This window comes from Mustela putorius, unplaced genomic scaffold, assembly GCF_011764305.1.
Source record: "Mustela putorius furo isolate JIRA1106 unplaced genomic scaffold, ASM1176430v1.1 tig00003988_pilon_pilon_pilon, whole genome shotgun sequence".
NCBI classification, from domain to species: domain Eukaryota; kingdom Metazoa; phylum Chordata; class Mammalia; order Carnivora; family Mustelidae; genus Mustela; species Mustela putorius.
This window is the reverse complement of record NW_025422127.1, coordinates 1,743,378-1,764,246: the sequence shown is the minus strand read 5'-3', so window position 1 is coordinate 1,764,246 and position 20,869 is coordinate 1,743,378. Positions and strand designations below refer to the sequence as shown.

General features: G+C 46.3%; 2 protein-coding genes across 11 annotated transcripts in view; one reads left to right on the top strand and one right to left on the bottom strand.

The window, feature by feature from the left end:
- Positions 1–94: 94 nt before the first annotated feature.
- NABP2 (nucleic acid binding protein 2) lies at positions 95–5,611 on the bottom strand. 7 transcript variants are annotated; one of them, XM_004773104.3, is made up of 7 exons: positions 5,457–5,611; positions 3,920–4,021; positions 3,429–3,567; positions 3,217–3,288; positions 2,960–3,041; positions 2,792–2,855; positions 95–624 (listed from the first exon to the last, which is right to left on the bottom strand). In XM_004773104.3, the coding sequence occupies exons 2-7, from the start codon at positions 3,996–3,998 to the stop codon at positions 425–427; spliced, it is 636 nt and encodes a 211-aa protein (XP_004773161.1). In that variant the 5' UTR covers positions 3,999–4,021; positions 5,457–5,611; the 3' UTR covers positions 95–424. The 7 variants fall into 7 exon arrangements, with proteins under 7 accessions (XP_004773161.1, XP_004773163.1, XP_004773162.1 ...); XM_004773106.3 differs by lacking the exon at positions 5,457–5,611 and adding an exon at positions 4,443–4,520; XM_004773105.3 differs by lacking the exon at positions 5,457–5,611 and adding an exon at positions 4,429–4,496.
- A 542-nt stretch (positions 5,612–6,153) lies between these two features.
- Positions 6,154–20,869, top strand: part of RNF41 (ring finger protein 41) — a 30,507-nt gene continuing 15,791 nt past the window's right edge. For 2 of the 4 annotated variants that reach the window (XM_004773109.3, XM_004773107.3), the window contains exons 1-2: positions 6,155–6,340; positions 8,769–8,953. The gene's annotated coding sequence lies outside the window, so the exon portion shown is untranslated. Of the gene's footprint in view, positions 6,341–6,416; positions 6,512–8,768; positions 8,954–20,869 lie in introns of those variants that run through there. The other 2 variants (XM_013046169.2, XM_004773108.3) reach the window with 2 other exon arrangements.

Below are 20,869 nucleotides of genomic sequence, written 5' to 3'. Positions count from 1 at the left end.
ACCTGTCTTCCTCCCACCTCCTAGGGATAGCCCATTTTGCCAAATATCTGACTGCTAACCTCTTCATTTTCCCACAAAGAACAAAGGAGTCCAGTACAGAGTGGTAACGTTTATTAGGAAGGAGGGATTCAATTTGTCTTCCACATCACACACACCAGAAACAGACTGTGACTTGTTTCTAAGAGGAAGAAGGGTGGGCAGGGGGCCTTGAATCCCAGCTGATAGGCAGTTTCAGCTGGGCAAGGCAGGGAGTTTGGGATTAGGGTGGGTAAGTCCGCTGCTCACCACACCCCTCTAGTGAAAGTTAGTGGCTAAAATACTACTACCTACCCACCCCACCCCACCAAAGCCAGCACCCTAGAAGGCTGGGTGCTCAAGACACTGGGGTTCTGGTGGGTGGTGGGAAGGGAGGAAGAAAGTCTTGCTATCTCTTGCTGCTCCTCCGGGTTTCTTTGCCGTTACTGACAGGGCTGCTGGAGGGGCCAGGAGGGCCGGCAGGTGTGTGGTTGGGCTGGCTTCGGGTAATTCGGGTGCTGGGGGGATGCGAGGGTGTGTGAGGGGGGTGCGGGCCACCACCAGGACCTGGTGGGGCACTCAGTCCATTCCCGTTCTGGTTCTCGGAGGCTAGCAGTGGGAGAAGGGGAAGAAATACAGGAATTAGAGAACTAAGGAGAGCGGTGCGTCCCCGAGGCCCTGCTGCAGGTCCCAGAGAGGAACCCAGTCTTCATCAAGCACAGCTGTGCACTCCTGCCCGCTAGGACCAAGCAAGTGGAGGTTGTATGAATGGAGCCCCAGAGAAGTTGCTATGTGAGCCCCAGTGTGATATTTTTCTCTTTTATTCGTCTATGTATCAGGGAGGTCAGACCCAGAATTCGCTGTTTAGTTCTAGATTCAAGGACCTCTGACAAGAATGCCCCTTTATCAAAAGTCTTTGTAAAACCAGAGATGCATGGGTAGGGGAAGGGCCCGAAGTTTCTGTGTTAAAATATAAGGATCTTAAAAAAAAAAAAAAAAAAGTGGGTATCACAAAATATAGCTAAGGGTGAGCAAAACAATTATTATTCACTCCACCCCAAATAATAAGTAACATTTTTGTGGGTAGCTTACATGTCTGATGGGAGCCAGGTGTGTGAGATGATTTCCCTGAGCGCCTGCAAAGGGGCATCTTACTAACCTTGCCACAGCCACAGTGTGACTCTATGTTCCAATATCTCCTTCATAAACTACAGGCTCCTAAAGGCAGGCGCTGTGTTTTATTCCTGGCTTTCTCCTCTAGACATGCTTGTTAACTGAAGACACAGGCCTGCCTCTCATATGTAGAGGGCACGATGACCCCTAAGTGGAACAAAAGTCATAGGCTAGCAGTTCTCCAACCATATCCTTGCTGCTCCACACCAAGACAGCCGAAACAGAAAAATATAATGCCTTTTGCTCAATACACAAAAAATGTTAGAAGAGAATATAGAAAGCTTTTCTGTTAAGTTTTTATGCCATCCACATTTTTTTGTTTTTTTGTTAAGCCTTTTTTACCTGTCAGGTCACCAAGTGAATAAACATCTGGCAGGTATATATGAGGGGCCAAGAGGCTAACATGTATCTTATTTAAAATACTTTTTACAAATTACAGAGTTAGGGAGACCTGGAAATAAATAACAGTCACATTTCCCATTGAAAACATGGATGCTGGGACGCCTGGGTGGCTCAGTTGGTTAAGTGTCTGCCTTCAGCTCAGGTTGTAATTCCCAGGGTCCTGGGATTGAGTCCCACATTGGACTTCTTGATGGGAGGAAGCCTGCTTTTCCCCCCGGCCTGCTGCCCCCTACCTCGCCCTTCCCCCACCCCCCCTGCTGCCGGCTTGTGCTCTCTCCCTCTGCCCTCTGATAAAGAAAGAAAATCTTAAAAAAGAAAGAAAGAAAGAAAGAAAGAAAACATGGATGCTGACTTTTGTGGTGGAATTAAATGTTATTTCACGATGTGTCCAAGGAACCCCCTGACCCTGGTGGTTCTGACGAAAAACAATTCTGAGAACTATAGCAACTGGGGATATAGGCACAGACTGAGGAAGGGCAGAAGCAACCCCGAAGCCTCGTGTCATACGCAGAAACCTAAGGCACCGATCAGAGGTAAGAGAGAGCCAAATCCCAGGGAGTGCTGGGGTCAGCTGGGAAAGGACCCAGATGGAGAAAAAGAGCAGTAAAAATCCAGTTCCTAAGGAAAAGTGAAGGGATGAAGGAGATGATGTTGGTGAGTGATTCTAATCAAAAGCAAGAAATGAAAAAGCAGGGCTTGAAGTATAGGAGATGAAAGAATCCTAACACTGAGGTCCAAGGCGTACAAGAAAGGTCTTTAGTTTCAAGAAGAGTGATGACCCTAAAAGGAAACTCCTTGGTGCTCTAAAGCTGTACAGTGTGGACTCCATGTTAAGTCCTCTGCAGCCATGTCAGAACGGTGGAATGAACTGAAAGGGCAAGGGGAAAAGGGCAAGGACCCACCAAAGAAGCAGAAAGAAACAAGCTCCAAGGAAGGAGTGCAATATTTGCTGAGATACTGTTCTCACTGGTGTCCCTGAGTATTAGTGGCACAAGAGTCCCAGAGCTCTAGCAGTGACAGAAACAGGTCCCCAAATCTTTTCCCCACAAGGACTTGCAAAAGAACTGGGAGGAAGGACTGGCTGGAAGGGAACACACTGAGAGAAAAGAAATTGGGAAAAGGGATGAAGGCAATTCATCTTTCCAGGCTGGGGAGAGAAGAGGAGCTAAAAGCACCAGCGTCTGGGAGGAAAGAGGTGTACCTGGAGAAACAGCAGGGGGTCCGGTGGTAGGCTGGGGGGCCGGAGGGCTGCTATCGTTCTGCACCTGAAGGCACAAATTAAATACTCAGACCTTGTCCTCCACCCCCGCCCCCCATGCTCCTGGGACTGACATGCCCTCCTTCCCTGCCTCAAGGCCATGGAACTCACCACCTTGTTGGGTGCCTGCTGGGCGCTGTACTCTGGGTTTGGCTCACTGAAGTTAGGAACCTCAGAATATACCATACAGAATCTGCAAGGGGAGAAGTTGGCTAAAGCCTAGGACCCAGTCTCTGGGCCACTGCTGGAGGCCTCAGAAAGGTCCAGATATGAAACATGGACTCTATAACCATATGCTGCCTCCATGCAAAGCTTGAACTTACCCCCCTGACCTGGTGCTTCTACATCTCAATCCCCAAGACACTTACTCTCCAATCTTCTGAAGATCACCCCCACGTCCAGTGTATAGTGTCAGACAACCTTTGAACACTGAAGCATACCTGTGAGGGCACAAAAAAGTAAGATTTGGAATACTCATAAAAGTTGTTACAAGGGCTGTTAACTCTTAACCCCCCCCCCCACACACACCCCTGCCTTAGCTGTTACTGCCTGTGGATAACCAGAAGTAACCAGGAATTACCCTTTGGTGAGCCGAATAATGTCTCCAGGCTGGATCAGGTTACCGACGTCGTCCCAGACAGAGATATTGATGCTGCCTGTTTTGTCTGCCACTTTGCAGGTCCGAACCTCGTGCCCGTCCTTTGTCTTGGTCACTCGACCTGCAGGGAAGATAAATGGTGGGGCGGGAGGGAGGAACAGATGATCAGAGGGATGAGATCTAGATACTGGTGGGGTGAGGGGGGTAGTGGAGGGACAGTACCATGGAGAGGGGCGCTAGTGGAAAGAGGCCCGAGTGGTGCTGGAGGCTTGGATCTGGAGAGTTCCATCTACCCTACGCGCAACTACAACTCTCCAGGCCAGGATCTAGGAGTGGTTAGGTGTGAACAATTTCTTGGGGTGCGCCCTGACATCCCGGTAGCTAGTTAAGTGCGGAGATGATGTTCCCCCCTCCGACCCCTCCCCCCAACCCAGAGAGACAGCGCAGGGCGCCCACCATCCCAGAATAGCCACCTGTCTCCAGCACAATGAAGATGAGGTTCAGATTCTTGAGCCCGGGCTTGATATCCTTCACGAAGGTCTCCGTCGTCATGCTGTCCGAGCCTTCGCACCACACTAGAAGGAGTAAAGGGGAATGAAGGCTCAAGGCTTGGAGACTTCGCCCCCATGCTCCACTTCCCAAGGCCTACCTACCACACTAGGTTGGGGTCAGGCAGCCGCAAATCCTCTAATTCTTCTAAAAGTTTAGAAACGAACTAACCCAAGAGCCTCCAACTTCAAGATCAGAATTTGCGGGTCTCTGGATAGGCTGCTTTGAGGCCGGAAGGCCCCGTCCCGGGATGCTCTTTCAGTCTCAATCCCCGACGTCGGGGAGCTGACAGAGACGGGGTTAGGGAAACTGGTGCAGATCCAAGGAATGCAACCTTACTCGCCAAACCTTCCCGAACCCTCATCCGGACAACCCAGGACTGGGTCCATCCCCTCCTCCCCTCAGCCACCGCCACCCACCACCCACCACCCACCCAGGACCGCTCACGCCGCAGAGCCGCCCGCAGGGGGAGCCACAGGCCCCGCTGCCGCCGGATGCAGCCCGATGGAACGCGGGAGTGAGGACATTCCCGGAAGTTTCCGGCTGGCCTCCCTCCGGCCAATCAGCACTGACCCGACGCGCCCCGCCCCGCCCCGCCGCCGGCCCCCACTCAGCCAATCGGGACCCGAAGATTGACGCGCCGCGAAAGGGGCGGATTTTATGTATTAAAGGAGCCCCGCAGATGGTTGGCACCTCGAGAAAGATTGGCCAGCAGGGGGCGCCTGGGGTCCAATTTTCCTTACTTGACTGAGAGACTATGCTTAGTCTCCACGACTTTATTTCTAAGACGTGGCCCTGGAAAAAGTACCAGGGGTTTTGGAATACGGTGGACAAAAGTCTGAAACAGGCTCAGCACTTCACTTATTTTATCGACAGTTCTTAAATATGCAATGCCGGTTTGCAGACAAGAAAACGTAAGTTATATAAAAAGCAGTGCTTAGCACATAGCAGGCACAGTTTTTTCTCCCACTGCTGTAGCCCTCATCTTTATTCCTGATTTGGGGTCCCCATCTTTAATGCGCTACATAGCCTGCTTCGTCAGGGTTTTGGAAAAAGTAGCCTTCACACCAGAGGCTGACTCACCCTTTTTGGAAGAATGGAACCCAGGGCACAGAGAACAGCATTTACATTAGTCCCTTTCAGAGTGCACAACCATTTGTTTACCGACTATCCATAACAAATACTATTTAAGATTTTCTTTTAAATTTATTTGAGAGAGAGAGAGAGAGGGATCACAAGTAGACAGAGAGGCAGGCAGAGGGAGAGGGGGAAGCAGGCTACCCGCCAAGCAGAGAGTCCGATAAGGGGCTCAATCGGAGGACCCTGAGATTATGACCTGGGCCGAAGGCAGAGGCTTAACCCACTGAGCCACCCAGGCGCCCCCTTAACAAATACTATTTAATATCAGATTAGCCGAACAGGTCATGTAATTGTAATGTCTTGGCTTGATTATTTCCTTACCTGCTGGAGCGCTTTAGGCTCCGCTTTGACTTTCCTCGCATCCCAGGTTCACTCCCCCCAACACCCCCAACTACGGTGTTGTATCCTAAGGAAATCAGAGCATAACATAGGAAGAGGGACATCTTATCTCCCCTTCCCTGAGGTGTTTCGTGGAACTCTAGTCGTGTCCGGAGAGCCAACGTAGATACAGCAGGAGGGCGGCTAGCAGAGAGGCAGGCAACCCGTTGGGCACCCAAGATCAAAGCCTTGCGGTTAGACACTACCCCATTCTCCACCCAGTGGTCGCCCTGTAGACTACAGTATCCACTCCCGTGACTATGAGTCATAGGGTCGGGAGGCTCCGGGATGCTGACCACCGCTCTGGAAACAGGAGATGCCAAGTATCATTACAGGCTGGCCTCGCAATAATCCCGCACCTCGTCCCATAGGAGATCGGACTCGTTTTCCCCCGTAAAGTGAAGTCTAGACCGGCAGGCAGTCAGCCTCGTGCTCCGCCCCCTACAATCACGCGGGAAACACCATAGAGTTCTCCCTCCCAAATGACTATATAGCCCTCGTTGGGATCATAAAGATTTCCGGTGTTGAGGGGAAGCCCGGGTAACCCTCCTCTCTCCTCGTTGGTCGCTCTTGGCTTCTAGTCTAGATTCGAGTTAAACAAAGAGGCGGGGTTTGGTGACGAGCTTCCGCCCGGTTGCGTAGCAGCGGTGGGCGGGGCAAGGGACCCAACTCACAGGACGGCGAGTGGTTGGAACCTACCCTCTCCTTCCCTTTCCCCTTCCCCTCCCAGGATAGGCTGGGATCCCGCACCGGAGCTATCCTGTGGCCGCTGCGGCCTCAGCTCCAGTCGGGCCGGGGTGCGGAGAGTCCAGGCCGCTTCCAGGGCGGTGCGTACTGCGCCGGCGCGGGCTTCCACCTAAAAGAGGGTGTGGGGCGGGAGGGGGCGATGTCCCACGGGGGTTGGGGCGGGGGGGTTCAAGGTATTGGAGGACAGGAGAAGGGTTCGGAGTAAAGATGAAAAATGGAGGAAGAGAGCAGGAATAGGGAGGAGTCCGGAGGTGAGAAAGGGGTGCTGGAGGGTGGGTTGTTGGGAAGGTGCATTGGGAGTAGGGGAGTCCTAAGTGCGGGAGGGGGTCTACGCTGACTGGAGGACAGGGAGGAGGGGACTGGAGTTACAACGTGGTGTTTAAATGGGCAGTGACGACGGGCAGCGAGGGGAGGGAGGGAACATTCTGGGGGCTAGCCTGGGCAGGGGCGGCGGAATCTGAACCCCCGCCCTCGAAGCGCCATAGCTTGGCTCCTCTCCCGTGCCTTGTCTTTGGCAGCCTTGTCTTCCTCCTCCATTCCTTTTCCCCCTTCCCCTCTCACCCCTCCTTGAAGGAATCTCACATTCCTTACATCCCTTCCCTGGCTTTGCAGAGCCAGGCCCTTTCGCAGGCTTCACACACCGAAAGCCTTCCCCAACCCAGAACTCTGCGGAATTGGGAATGGGGAGGAGGGGGCTGGAGAAGGAGCAGAAAGCTGAGAGGTCAGAGTGTTTTGCCCAAGGGGCTCACAGACATCTTCCCCATTCAGAAACTGAGTTCATTCTCCCTAATAGCATCCGTGGCTGTTGAAGGAGCCACACTGTTCATGGGGCCTGGGCTGTGATAGTGATAGTTTGGCCACTTCCTAAACAGGTGGTTTTAGAGTCTGATAATAGGGCAAGAAGCTGGTAGTGTTGCTGGTTGTTAGTTTTCCCCCAGGTGGGAATGGGGTAGACTAGTGGTAGGGAATCTGAGTTATGTGATCATGTTACTACTCTCTGTCCAGCTGACTGTGTCTGGGCCTGGTTCCCTGTAATTGAAAAGGAACAAGTTCCTTTTCAAACATTTCCTCACTAGCCTTCAGTATTATAAATTTATTTTACATTTTTTACTACAAATATCTTACCTGAAACATAGCTGTATTCAGTATGTTTTCACATTTATTATGTCTTTGATTTTCCAGAACAACATATAAGGTAGATAAAGGCAGGTACCTTCCCTACTTGTCAGGTGAAGACATTGAAGCTATGGAAGAGATATATGGCTTGTTTAAAGTCCTACAGTTGGCAGGCCTGGGACCAGAACCCAAGTCCCCTGACTCCTGGTCCTCTTCTCAGTTGAAAAAATCCTGTTTTTTTCTGGCTAAGGGGACATCCCAGCATGGGCAAGATTTTGAGTCTGGAGCTTGTCATTAGAAGACTGAGCATAACCAGTAACAGTGGTTCCTGGAAACATTTAGTGAGGTACAGGTGCCTGTGCCAGGTTGTTGGGAAATAGGGTGTGTCAAAATGCAAACAGCATTATACTCTGCTTTGTGATATGGATGAGGGAGAAACAGCTTCCTCACTACCCCCGAAAGAGAAAGTGTGTCTGACATTGCACCTTTATCTCTCTGGTTCATTTAAAAATATTACACTAAACGTGTTGTGGCTGATGAGCATTGTAAACCAATGAGCATGTGTACTGGACTCAAGATTAAATGGTCTCAGTTTTATGGGTAAAAATTATCATCGTCCTGTTGCTTTGTAAGACAGCCCTTAATCTGTTGATAGCCATGTGATGGGAAGGAAAGGAGTTTGAATATTTACTTTTTTCCTGTGTAGTAGTGAGTAGATCTCACAGCACCCTTCATCTGAAGCCTTGTCCCCCTTTACTTCGTCCCATTCTTAGTCAGTCTAATCATACCTCTGATCCTTCCGGTTGTCCACTTGGGAGTAATTGCTGCTGCTGCTTTTTCAAAGGCTAATCCCCTCAGGAATATTATCTGATTTGGGAAGTAGAATCACACCTGCAGAGATTCTTGAGTATCTTCTCCTTATGAAATAGTATTTTCCAGTTGGAGGTGGGATTAGAATTGTTTTTACATGACTTCAGTAATTTCTGTGAAAGCCTTTGGGAAACATGAAAGCATCGTACTGTGCATGTAAGCCGTCACTGATCTCTGCATCATATAGCCACAGATCTGGAAGCGTTGACATTACTCGTGGTTGTGTGCACTGAATAAGAGAATCTTTTTCTGTCTCAAGGAGCTCTTCTTTATCTTTTTTCTTGTTCCTTCCTCTGCTTCTCTCAGCTATGTTTGACTCTCCTGGACTGTGTATGTGATTCCTTAGGCAGTGCTCTCCATCTTTAGAAGGCAGTCCTATGTCCCCAGCCCTGCAGCCTGTTGCCCTTAATGGAATCATCTCATCCTCCTCAGCCAACTGCCAGATCCAAATCTGTCTAGTTTCACTGCCAGGTGGAGGTAGTTCCCCTGACTCACCTTTTTCTTCCTTGTTCCTATTAATAGAGTGCTCCTGAATGTGACATCACATCCATCCCCTTGGCGATGGAGCTTGTTACTAGGAAGGAAGACTCAGTCGGACAATAGCCAACAAGATGGGTCACTGGGAGCGTCTCCTGAGTGGCACTGAGTGGAGGCCTCAGGGGGTTGGAGCCTTGTGAACAGGGAACCTACCCCCCAACACTTGGAAGGTAAAGAGCCTTGATTCAGAATCCCATTCCAGGCTTCAGGTCTCTTCTCAGCCTGTCTGGATTCCCTCTGCTTTTGAAAACCTGGTTCTTAAAGATTCTTCTGCATAAAGCTTTCTGTGATTAACCCACATCAGTCTGTTCTTTGCATATTTATGTCTGACAGTAACTATTAACTTTTACTTTTTGGTGAATTGCTCAGTCAATTTTATGTCTTTTTATGTGTTTTATATCTTGTATATTCATTGGGCTCAAGCCTTCACCTTTGTTTGAGGACAGTGATTGTGTTTTCTTTATCTTTTACATGTCTCTACTGGCAGAGTGACTGTGCGTAGATGATGAAGTTGAGGTTTGGGGCAACCACACAGATAGTCCTTGGAGTTGGTGACTAAGTGGGAGGTCCTTGCTGGCCTTCAGGCCTGGTAGGGCTCACTTCATGTGTTAAATAAATTCTTGAGGTATTGTGTGCCCTCTGGATTCTTTGAAAATTGAACCACTTAAAACATACGAAAGGATTTAATTTCATTTAAAAAAATATTTATTTATTTAATGAGAGAGAGCGCATGAGCCAGGGAGGAGGGGCAGAGGGGAAGAGAGAGAATCCTAAGCAGGCTCTGTGTTCAGCTCAGTATAGAGCCAGATGCGGGGCTCGATCCCCTGACCATGAGATCATGACCTGAGTTGAAACCAAGAGTCAAGACACTTAACCAACTGAACCACCAACTGAGTGTCCCCTAAGGAATTTTAATTTTAAAATCTGCTGTGGTGGGACACATGACCAGCTCAGTTGATGGACCATGCTACTCTTGATTTCAGAGGACTCTTAATCTTAGGGTCATGAGTTCAAGCCCCACATTGGGTGTGGAGCTCACTTCAATCAATCAATCATTCAGTCCACTATGGTAAATCCAGTATGGATCATAGCATTCTAGAATTAAACAATCTTTGGGGCAACGTAGCTCACCCCTTCATCTCATAAGTGAGGAAGCAGAATTCCTCAGAAGTCATTTCTCTAAGAGAAGGAGTAACTTCAGTCTAAGAACTCTACTGCTTAAATAAAGAGACCACTTTGTTTCTTTTAAGATTTTATTTATTTATTTAGCAGAGAGAGAGAGAATGTATACACAAGCACAAGCAGGGAGAGCAGCAGAGGGAGAGGGAAAGAAGGCTCCTGGCTAAGCAGGGAGCCAAGGCAGGGCTTGATCCCAGGCACAGACCTGAGTTGAAGGCAGACGCTTAACCAACTGAGCAACCCACCCAGGTGTCCTAGGACCACTTCCTTTCACTTAAAAAGTCAAGAGAGTTGCCTAAAGAGAGCAAAGTCAGTTCAGTTAGTGGTAAAGCCAGGGCACCTTCTTTAACTTAATTATACCCTAATCTTAGCCATTTCTGTTTTATATGTTGAATCTCAGAGCTCTGCAACTTGTAGAGTACCTCAGAATTCATGTAGTCCAAGATGCTTCATTTCTTGTGTGGTAAGGGAACTGGGGCTCAGCTCAGTTAGGTAACTTGCCCAAGGTCACACATCTGGTCAGTAATAGAGCTGGAACTGGGTCTCAAGTTTCTGGATTCCCAACTATGTTTTCTTATTTTCCATACCTATTCCTTCATTGGGAGATTTGTAATAAAATGTGAGACCTTCACCAGTTAATTTCTTCACTATGATGAAATTCCTAGAAGTCACCTGTTTCCTTACATTGGAGCAGGTTATAGTATTGAGCAGTGCATCAGGCTCCCTACTCAGTGGGGAGTCTGCTTCTCCCTCTGCCCACCCAGCCCCTGCCCCCAGCTCATACCCTCTCACTCTATCTCTCTGAAATGAATAAATAAAATCTCGGGGTGCCTGGGTGGCTCAGTGGGTTAAAGCCTCTGCTTTGGGCTCAGGTCATGATCCCAGGCCCCACATCAGGCTCTCTGCTCAGCAGGGAGCCTGCTTCTTCTCTCTCTCTGCCCGGCTCTCTGCTTACTTGTCTATCAAATAAATAAATAAAATCTTTAAAAAACGAATAAATAAAATCTTCATAATTAAAAAAAATTTTTTTTAAGATTTTTTTTTTTTTAAGATTTTATTTATTTATTTGAGGGAGATCACAAGTAGGCAGAGAGGCAGGCAGAGAGAAAGAGAGGGAAGCAGGCTCCCTGCTGAGCAGAGAGCCCGATGCGGGACTCGATCCCAGGACCCTGGGATCATGACCTGAGCCGAAGGCAGCGGCTTAACCCACTGAGCCACCCAGGCGCCCTTTTTTTTAAGATTTTATTTATTTATTTGACAGAGAGAGATCACAGGTAGGCATAGAGGCAGGCAGAGAGGAGGGGGGAAGCAGGTTCCCTGCTGAGCAGAGAGCCCAATGCAGGGCTCCATCCCAGGACCCTGAGATCATGACCTGGGCTGAAGGCAGAGGCTTAACCCACTGAGCCACCCAAGTGCCCCTAAAATTAAAATTTTTTTTAAAAAGACAAGGTGCATGGTTTGCACATATGTACACAGGTTTAAGAAACTGTGAATAAGGGAGGATAAATGTTTAGGTTCTTTTAGCAACTTGAATTTCTGGCTCTCTTTAGGGGTAGACCAGAGAAAGCAACTTCAACAGCAAGGTAAAAGGGTATATAAAGGGATCTGAGAAAGCCCTTGCATTTTATGGTAATAGTGACAAGGATTATATAGAGAGGATTATATAGAGAGACCCCAGTGTGACAGTAAGGAAATAAAATAATGTAATTACCTTGTTGAATTCTGGGCCTATAAAAGAAGGCTGGAAATGCAGTCTTCAGGTTGGGTTTGGGATGTTCAAATCAGGGAGGTTGGCAGAACAGCCTGAAGGGACACCTCAGTGCTCCTTAGTTCAGGTGAAACCTTCAGAAGGCCTTTTCTTCTATTCTACAACTCAAGGAAACTGCTTCCAGTGGTTATGGTCATTGCCTATGACTATTGAGGTCCCTAAAGTGTTAGTTTTATTAAAGCTTCCACCCCCAGGGCAGTGAGCAGTTGAGTTCTTGTGATGCCTCCCCCCCTTGGAATGATAACCTGCTCCTCTGACTGCCCCTTGGCAGTGTTGAGAGTCCCAGAGAATGGAAGGAATCGTCTAGGAGCCTAGCCCATCAGGTTGACTCTCTGCCTGGGGGCAGGGCAAGGCAGAGCAGAGAGCTGGCTTCCAAGGTTGTTTAAGACTTTTGTTTCCCATAGATGACAAATAGGGAATACCCTAATCAGATTATAAATCTAAATTTCCCCTTAATTCTTGAGGCGGCACCCCTGAAAGAATGCAATTGTGTAAGAGTAGATAAAACAGGAGAATCCCTACTGATAAAGGGGGTTTTGATTTAGAACAATGCCAGGGTGCCTGGCTGGCTCAGATGGAAGAGCATGTGACTCTTGATCTCTGGGTTATAAGTTTGATCCCCCTCACTGGGTGTAGTGATTACTACAAATAAATAAATAAAACTAGAAAGAACAATGCCTAGCAAGTCTGTAGTTTTGTAAATGCTGACTTTATGGTGGGAACCTTCCAGCTCTTAACACTGACTAGTGGCTTCCCTCCCCCTCTGGCCATCCTTTTGCCAGGAGAGACAAATTCTCTGCTATTTATTTTGGGAAATGGGATCAAGGTAAGTTTCAGAATCTGTATTCCTCCTTAAGAAAATACTGTTAGCGTTGGTATATTGAAAGTGCAGGGGCGCCTATATGGCTCACTTGGTTGTGTCTGACTCTTGATTGCAGCTCATGTCTTGATCTTGGGGTCATGAATTCAAGCCCAATGATGGGCTCCATGGAGTCTATTGTAAAAGAAATGAATAAGGAGTGCAAATAAGGGGCGCCTGGGTGGCTCAGTGGTTAGGCCGCTGCCTTCGGCTCAGGTCATGATCTCAGGGTCCTGGGATCGAGTCCCGCATCGGGCTCTCTGCTCAGCAGGGAGCCTGCTTCCTCCTCTCTCTCTCTCTGCCTGCCTCTCTGCCTACTTGTGATTTCTCTCTGTCAAATAAATAAATAAAATCTTAAAAAAAAAAAAAAAAAAAAAAAAAAAAAAAAAAAAAAGGAGTGCAAATAAATAAGTAAATAAATTAAAAAAGTAAAGTACAGGGGCGCCTCACAGGCTCAGTCTGTAGATGATCTTGGGGTCATCTGCCTGCCACTCCTCCTGCTTGTGCTCTCCCACTGACAAATAAATAAAAAATAAATAAAGTAAAGTAAAATAAAGTAAAATGAAGGAAAGTGCAAGGCCTGCTTTTTTTTGTTTTTTGTTTTAAAGATTTTATTTATTTATTTGGCAGACAGAGATCAGAAGTAGGCAGAGAGGCAGGCAGAGACAGAGGAGGAGGCAGATTCCCTGCCGAGCAGAGCCTGATTCCATGCTGGGCTTGATCCCAGGACCCTGGGATTATGACCTGAGGCGAAGGCAGAGGCTTTAACCCACTGAGCCACCCAGGCGCCCCTCTAGGCCTGCTTTCTATATTGCCCCATAGCAGCAAGGGAGAAAAGGAAAATGTTATTTTAATTTTTGCCCTTTGCTCTAAGGATAACTGATTTTTTTTTAATTAAATCTTGCAGAAATAAATAACCTGATCAAAAGTAAAATCTTGGTGGGGCACCTGGCTGGCTCAGCTGGTAGAGCATGGAACACTTAAACTCATGGTCATGAGTTCAAGCCCCATGCTGGGTGTGGAGCCTATTAAAAAATAAAATAAAATAAAATTTTAAAAAACCAAGTAAAATTTTAGCGTCTAGATTTTTTAAAAGTTTATTTATTTGCAATAGAGAGCACAAGGGAGAGAGAGACCACACGAGCAGAGGGTAGGAGGGCAGAGGGAGAGGCAGAAGCAGGCTCCCTGGAAGCAGGTTCCGTGCTGAACAGGGAGTCTGGCACTGGGCTCCATCCCAGGATCCTGGGATCATGACCTGAGCCGAGGGCAGACGCTTAATGACTGAGCCACCCAGGCGCCCCTATTTATTTCTTTTAAAGATTTTCTTTTTTTTTTTTTTTTAAAGATTTTATTTATTTAACAGACAAATTGAGAGAGGGAACACAAGCAGGGTGAGGGAAGATGGAGAAGCAGGCACCCTGCTGAGCAGGGAGCAGGACATGGGGCTTGATCCCAGGACCCGGAGATCATGACCTTAGCCAAAGGCAGTTGCTCAACCAAGTGAGCCACTCAGGCACCCCTAAAGATTTTATTTTATTTTTATTTTTCTAAAGACTTTATTTATTTATTTGACAGATAGAGAGATCACAAGTAGGCAGAGAGGCAGGCAGACAGAGAGGAGGAAGCAGGTTCCCTACTAAGCAGAGAGCCCAATGCGGGGCTCCATCCCAGGACCCCGGGATCATGACCTGAGCCAAAGGCAGAGGCTATAACCCACTGAGCCACCCAGGCTCCCCTAAAGATTTTATTTTTAAGTAATCTCTGAGCCAGGCACTCCCAATTTTTTTTTTAAGATTTTATTTAAAAATTTATTTTTAAATAAATTTTAAAAAATTAATTTATTTGAGAAAGCAAGAGATTGAACAGAGGGAGGAACAGAGAGAGGGGACAAACAGATTCTGCACTAAGTGCAGAACCTGATGCGGGGCTCAGCATCATGACCCAGAGAAGACCTGAGCCATAATCAGGAGTTGGATGCCTAACCAGCTGAGTCACCTAGGCGCCCCCAGGCACCTGTAATTTTTATTTTTTAAATTGTTCTTGTAAAAATGGGACCATACTATTCATACAACATGCCTTTTGCAGCTTGCATTTTTTCGAATTGAGAGGGAATTTAGTATGGTGGTTAAAAGCTTGGGCTCTGGAGCCAGTCTGCCTGGGTTTGAATCAGTCTCCACCAGTTGTGAGCTGTATGATTTTAGGCAAGCTTTTTAACCTTTGTGCATCTGTTACTCATCTGTAAAATGTGGGTAATGACAGTCCCAACCTCAGAGAGAAACTAACAGAGTAGTAAAAATTAGATGAGTTAATATACAAGAAATGCTTAGAATAGTGCTTAGCGTAGAGAAATGCTCTATAAATGTTGACTTCATTATTATTATTTTAACTTCATTATTATTTAATTAGGTAATTAAAATATGATCATTATAGAAGAAGTAGGAAAAAAAAGAAGCAAAACTGAGTGAGGGGCGCTTGGGCAGCTCAATTGGTTAAGTGCCTGCCTTCGGCTCGGGTCATGATCCTGGGGTCCTGGGATCGAGCCCTGCGTTGGGCTCCCTGCTTGGTGGTGAGCCTGCTTCTCCTACTCCCTCTGCCTGCTTCTCTGCCTGCTTGTGCTCTCTCTCTCTGTCAAATAAAGGAATAAAATATTTAAAAACGAAACAAAAAACACTGAGTGAATTAAAAGTACCAAAAGCAGGGGCGCCTGGGTGGCTCAGTGGGTTAAAGGCCTCTGCCTTTGGCTCAGGTCATGATCCCAGGGTCCTGGGATCGAGCCCCGCATCGGGCTCTCTACTCAGCAGGGAGCCTTCCCCCCCCCCCATCTCTATCTGCCTCTGCCTACTTGTGATCTCTCTCTCTCTGTCAAATAAATAAATAAAATCTTTAAAAAAAAAAAAAAGTACCAAAAGCAGGGCACTTGGTGGCTCAGTCATTAAGTGTCTGCCTTCAGCTCAGGTCATGATCTGAGGCAGGGAGCCTGCTTCTCCCTCTGCTCCTCACCCTGCTTGTGCCCCCTCTCTCTGTCTAATAAATAAATTAAATAAATAAATGAAATCTTTTAAAATAAATAAATTAATTAAATAAAATCTTTAAAAAAAAAACAAAGGTACCAAAAGCAGGAGCTCCTGGCAGGCTCATTTGGTGGAGCTTGCAAGTGTTTTTTTTTTGTTTGCTTTTTGTTTTTTAAGATTTTTTAAAATTTATTTGAGAGAGAGAGATCACAAGTAGGCAGAGAGGCAGGCAGAGAGAGAGGAAGGGAAGCAGGCCCCCTGCTGAGCAGAGAGCCCGATTCGGGGGCTCGATCTCAGAACCCTGGGATCATGACCTGAGCTGAAGGCAGAGGCTTTAACCCACTGAGCCACCCAGGTGCCCCGGAAAGGTATCCATATTGGTCAGTCTGCATGTGGAGCTCTGGGTACCCTGTTTTAGAGGGACATAGACATTCTAGAATGCTATGAGAGAAATGAGTCTGGGCTAGATAAATATTTTTCATCTGTGCTCTTGCCACATCCTTTACCTTTCCCAGGAGTGTCTAAGCATGGAGTGACTGACTCTTGGGTGCTGTGGAGAAGATTTCTTCCCTGGGTGTTAAACCACATGGTCTCTCAAAGTCCATTCTAACTCTAAAGGCAAACATAAGACTCTTAACCAGGTCCATGGGAGACGATTCCCAGTATGACCAAATTCTGTCCTCTTTTATTACTGTACTTCAAAAGTAAGAACATTCTGTATTTTTTATTCTCAAGTAATTTCTAAATTTAAAAAGTATATGTTTTTTTTTTCCATAATGTGGAAGACTGTTTAAAGTTGAATTATGACTTTTAAAAAAATGTATACCTACTAAAGTTTTTGGTAACTAAAAGTAGAAAAAAAATATCCTTATCCTACACCCAAATAAAACCACTGGTAACATTTTGGTCATTCCTTCTGGTCTCTTTATGTATGGATTATTTATAAATATACGGTGTTCTTAAATAGCTCAATATTCAATTTTGTGTCCTTCTATATTTACCTTTCATTATTCTGTTGCGTATTCCTCATAAGCATCATTTAAAATAGATACATTATTCCATCAAATGGGCTTGCATTACCATAATCACTCAACTATACACTTTCCTGGTCATGTAAATGAATCAGGGATCATCTGATTTTTGTTTAAGGTTTACTGACATGATTTTTGAAAACCTATGTGGACTGTTTTTAGTACCGTTTTTCTTTCCTGCTTCAGAGGTGTCCCTCTTCCTGTTGAACCTCATTCCAGGCCTCCTGCCTACCACTGGCACAGTGACTGGATTCTCTCCTGTCTTTGCCTTTCCTGCTTCACTAGCACTCTCCTCTCTTTATATTAGCATCCTGGGGCCTTTCTCATTGGAAGGAAACGACCCCCTCACAACCCACTTCCTCAAGCTCTTATCATCCTTAGGGTAGTACTCTTTCCCTTCCTTTGAAATCAAGCTTTGGGCAGGGTTCTCTGCATCCCTGCCTCTCTGCCTCCCGTCTTACTCACTTGGGACCACCTCTGTGAGCCACTACAGCTGCTCCTCATGGCGCCTCCCAGCTGCAGGCAGCCATGCTCTGCCCTGGTATCCGGTCCCACATCCCGGCCATTTTTTTTTTTTTTTTTTAATCAGACTTGACTGCAGCTTTTGACACTTCCCTTCCCTCCTCCAAGCACTCCACTTCCTTGATTTTTTTATTGTGGTAAAAAAACATGTAACGGGGCGCCTGGGTGGCTCAGTGGGTTAAAGCCTCTGCCTTCAGCTCAGATCACGATTCCAGAGTCTTGGGAATCAAGCCGCGCATCGGGCTCTCTGCTCAGCGGCAAGCCTGTTTCCCCCTCTTGCTCTCTCTGCCTGCCTCTCTGCCTACTTGTGATCTCCGTCAAATAAATAAATAAAGTCCTTTTTTTTTTTTAAAGTAACATAAAATTAACCATCTTAACCATTTTTGAGTGTGTATTTCAGAATGTTAAGTATGTTCACGTGGTTGTGAAACATCTCCAGAACTTTTTTATCTTGCAGAATTGAAACTCTATACCCATTAAACAAAAAGTCCCCTTCTTCCAACTTCCTTGACTTTTACAAGGCTCTTCTCTCCAGGATTTTCTCTTATCTAATCAATCTTTCTCAGGTTTTTTTTTGTTTTGTTTTGTTTTTTTAAGACTCTACCCATTTATTTATCTGAGAGAGAGAGCAAGTGCCTGTGAGCAGAGGTGGGGGTGCGATGGGGGGGTTGGAGGGACAAGCAGACTCCCTGCTGAGCAGAGTTGAAGCCAGCTTGATCCGGACCTGAGCCCAAGTCAGGTGCTTAATCCACTGAGCCATTCAGGCCCTTCTCAGCCTTTTTTTTTTTTTTTTTTTTTTTTTATTTATTTGCTTGACAGAAATCACAAGCAGGCAGAGAGGCAGGCAGAGAGAGAGGAGGAAGCAGGCTCCCTGTTGAGCAGAGAGCCAGATGCCAGGGCTTGATCCCAGGACTCTGGGATCATGACCTGAGCTGAAGGCAGAGGCTTTAACCCACTGAGCCACCCAGGTGCCCCCAACTCTCAGTCTTTTTTTGAGGTGTGGTGGGGGCAGGCTCTTTTTTTAGTTTGCTTTTAAATATTATCGTTAAAGTATCTCAGGCAGGGTGCCTGGGTGGCTCAGTGGGTTAAAGCCTCTGCCTTCGGCTCAGGTCATGATCCCAGGGTCCTGGGATCGAGTTCCACATTGGGCTCTCTGCTCAGCAGGGAGCCTGCTTCCCTTCCTCTCTCTCTCTGCCTGCCTCTCTGCCTCCTTATGATCTCTGTCTGTCAAATAAATAAATAAAATCTAAAAAAAAAAAAAGTATTCTCAGGCACCCTTGGTGGTGTCTAAATTGCGAAGGGCTTTCCAGAAGATTATATAGCTAGAAAAATAAATAGTAGGCACACTATTCAACCAACCCAGCTGTTCCTCCTCCAGGTATCTGTTCTAGGAGAGAGATTTGATCTTGTGTTCCAATAAAATCACATTACCAGGATGTTAATTGCAACATGTTTTTTTCCAGGGGAAAAATGGCAACAAGGCAACTGAAGTCCTGGGGCGAATGGCAAAATATATTGTAATCAAGGTTTAGACTGTAGATTGGGGAAAAAAATTAAGATTTATTTATTTACTTTCAGAGCATGAGTAAGAGGGGCAGAGGAAGAGGTAGAGAGAATCTCAAGCATACTCTGCTGACTGCAGAGCCTGACATGGGTCTTCATTATAGGACCCTCAGATTAGGACATGAGTCCAAACCAAGAGTGGACACTTAACTGACTGTGCTATGCAGGTGCCCCTAGAAATTGTTATCACTAGAACATAAAACTACATGAGAGCAGGGATTTTGTCTGTCTTGTCCATACAAGAATCTGTGTATGACAGAGAAGGCACATTGAAAGAACGAGTGTACACCCAGCAATGGATGGGGGAGAGGAAAGTGGGAAGAAAGGCTAATAATTATATTCTCTGAGTCTTTTATTTTTTGAAGATTTTATTTATTTATTTGACAGAGATCACAAGTAGGCAGAGAGGCAGGCAGAGAGAGAGGAAGGGAAGCAGGCTCCCCACTGAGCAGAGAGCCCAAAGCGGGGCTCAATGCAGGACCCTGGAACCCTGGGACCATGACCTGAGCCAAAGGCAGAGGCTTTAACCCACTGAGCCACCCAGGCGCCCCTCTCTGAGTCTTTTAAAATGGGAATGTAGTCATATATTACTTGTGGAAAAAAGAAGTCTAAGAAACAAAGCAGAGTGGAGCACCTGGGTGGCTCAGTCGGTTAAACAGCTGCCTTCAACTTAGGTCATGATCCCGGAGTCCTGGAATTGAGTCTCTTGTGAAGCCCCTTGTCAGGTGCCTTGCTCAGCAGGTAATCTGATTCTCCCTCTGCCCCTCTCCCTACTTGTGTTCTCTTGCTCTGTTTATCAAATAAATAAATAAAATATTTTAAAAATATAAAGATGAATTGGGACGCCTGGGTGGCTCAGTTGGTTAAGCAGCTGCCTTTGGCTCAGGTCATGATCCCAGGGTCCTGGGATCGAGTCCCGCATCGGGCTCCTTGCTCTGCAGGGAGCCTGCTTCTCCCTCTGCCTCTGCCTGCCTCTCTGTCTGCCTGTGCTCACTCACTCTCTCTCCCTCTGTCTCTGACAAATAAATAAATAAAATCTTTTAAAAAAATAAATAAAAATATAAAAATTAATTAAAAAAAATAAAGAATCAGTGCTGTCCAGCGTTCTGTATTCTTCAGACCCACTCTCATTTTCTTTCTTTCTTTTTTTTTTTTTAGATTTTATTTATTTGTTTGAGAGAGAGAGAAAAAACAAATGGAAGAGAAGGAGAGGGAGAAGCAGACTCCCTGCTGAGCAGGGAGCCTGACCTGGGTTTCTATCCCAGGACCCTGGGATCATAAACTGAGTCAAACGCAGACGCCCAACCGACTGAGGCATCTAGGCACTGCCCCCTACCCTGAACACTCATTTTCTGCTTTTATTCTGTGTAATTTCCCTGTGTGGCCTTTCAGAATTCCTAATGTCTGCTACCCCCTTCAGAATTTGTACTTGGTACCCTAAACTCTACATGTCCAAAATTAGTATCATTATCTTTCCTCCCTAATCCTGATCTTTTTCTTGAAATTCTTATTGTGGTAAATAATTACTTCCTAAACCAATATAGATTGTTTCTCTTAAATGCCTTGGTTTGAGGCTTTATACTTTTTTTGATCTGAATTTTTATAACCTCCTAAAGAGGTCTCGTTTCCCCTTATCTTCCCTACCCCCTACTTTTTCTACACAGTTGCCAGAATTATCTGAATGAAACAGAAAATCGATCACATCAGTTTCTTTTTTAAATCATGTCAGTTTCTTAACCCTTCAGGATTCAAAAAATCTCCTCAAAAGATTTCTTATTAATTACAAAGGAGTGAAATAGTAACTCTACAGTAGAGAACCTTGCCAGCAACACTTAACCAGAGTTAGTTTCCCTAGGAAAGGTGCAAATCAACATGTACTCCTGATACGTTAAGATTACAGTCTGACTTTTGTGGCATTTTTGCCCAATTTGAAACCTGAATTTAATCATGAGGAAACATCAGACAAACCCACACTGAAAGACCTTCTCATTATACTGGCTGTATTCTTAAAAAATTCAGGGTGGGGCACCTGGGTGGCTCACTGGGTGGAGCCTCTGCTTTTGGCTCAGGTCGTGATCCCAGGGTCATGGGATTAAGCCCTGTGTTAGACTCCACAGGTAGCCCGCTTCTCCCTTTTCCTCTGCCTGCTGCTC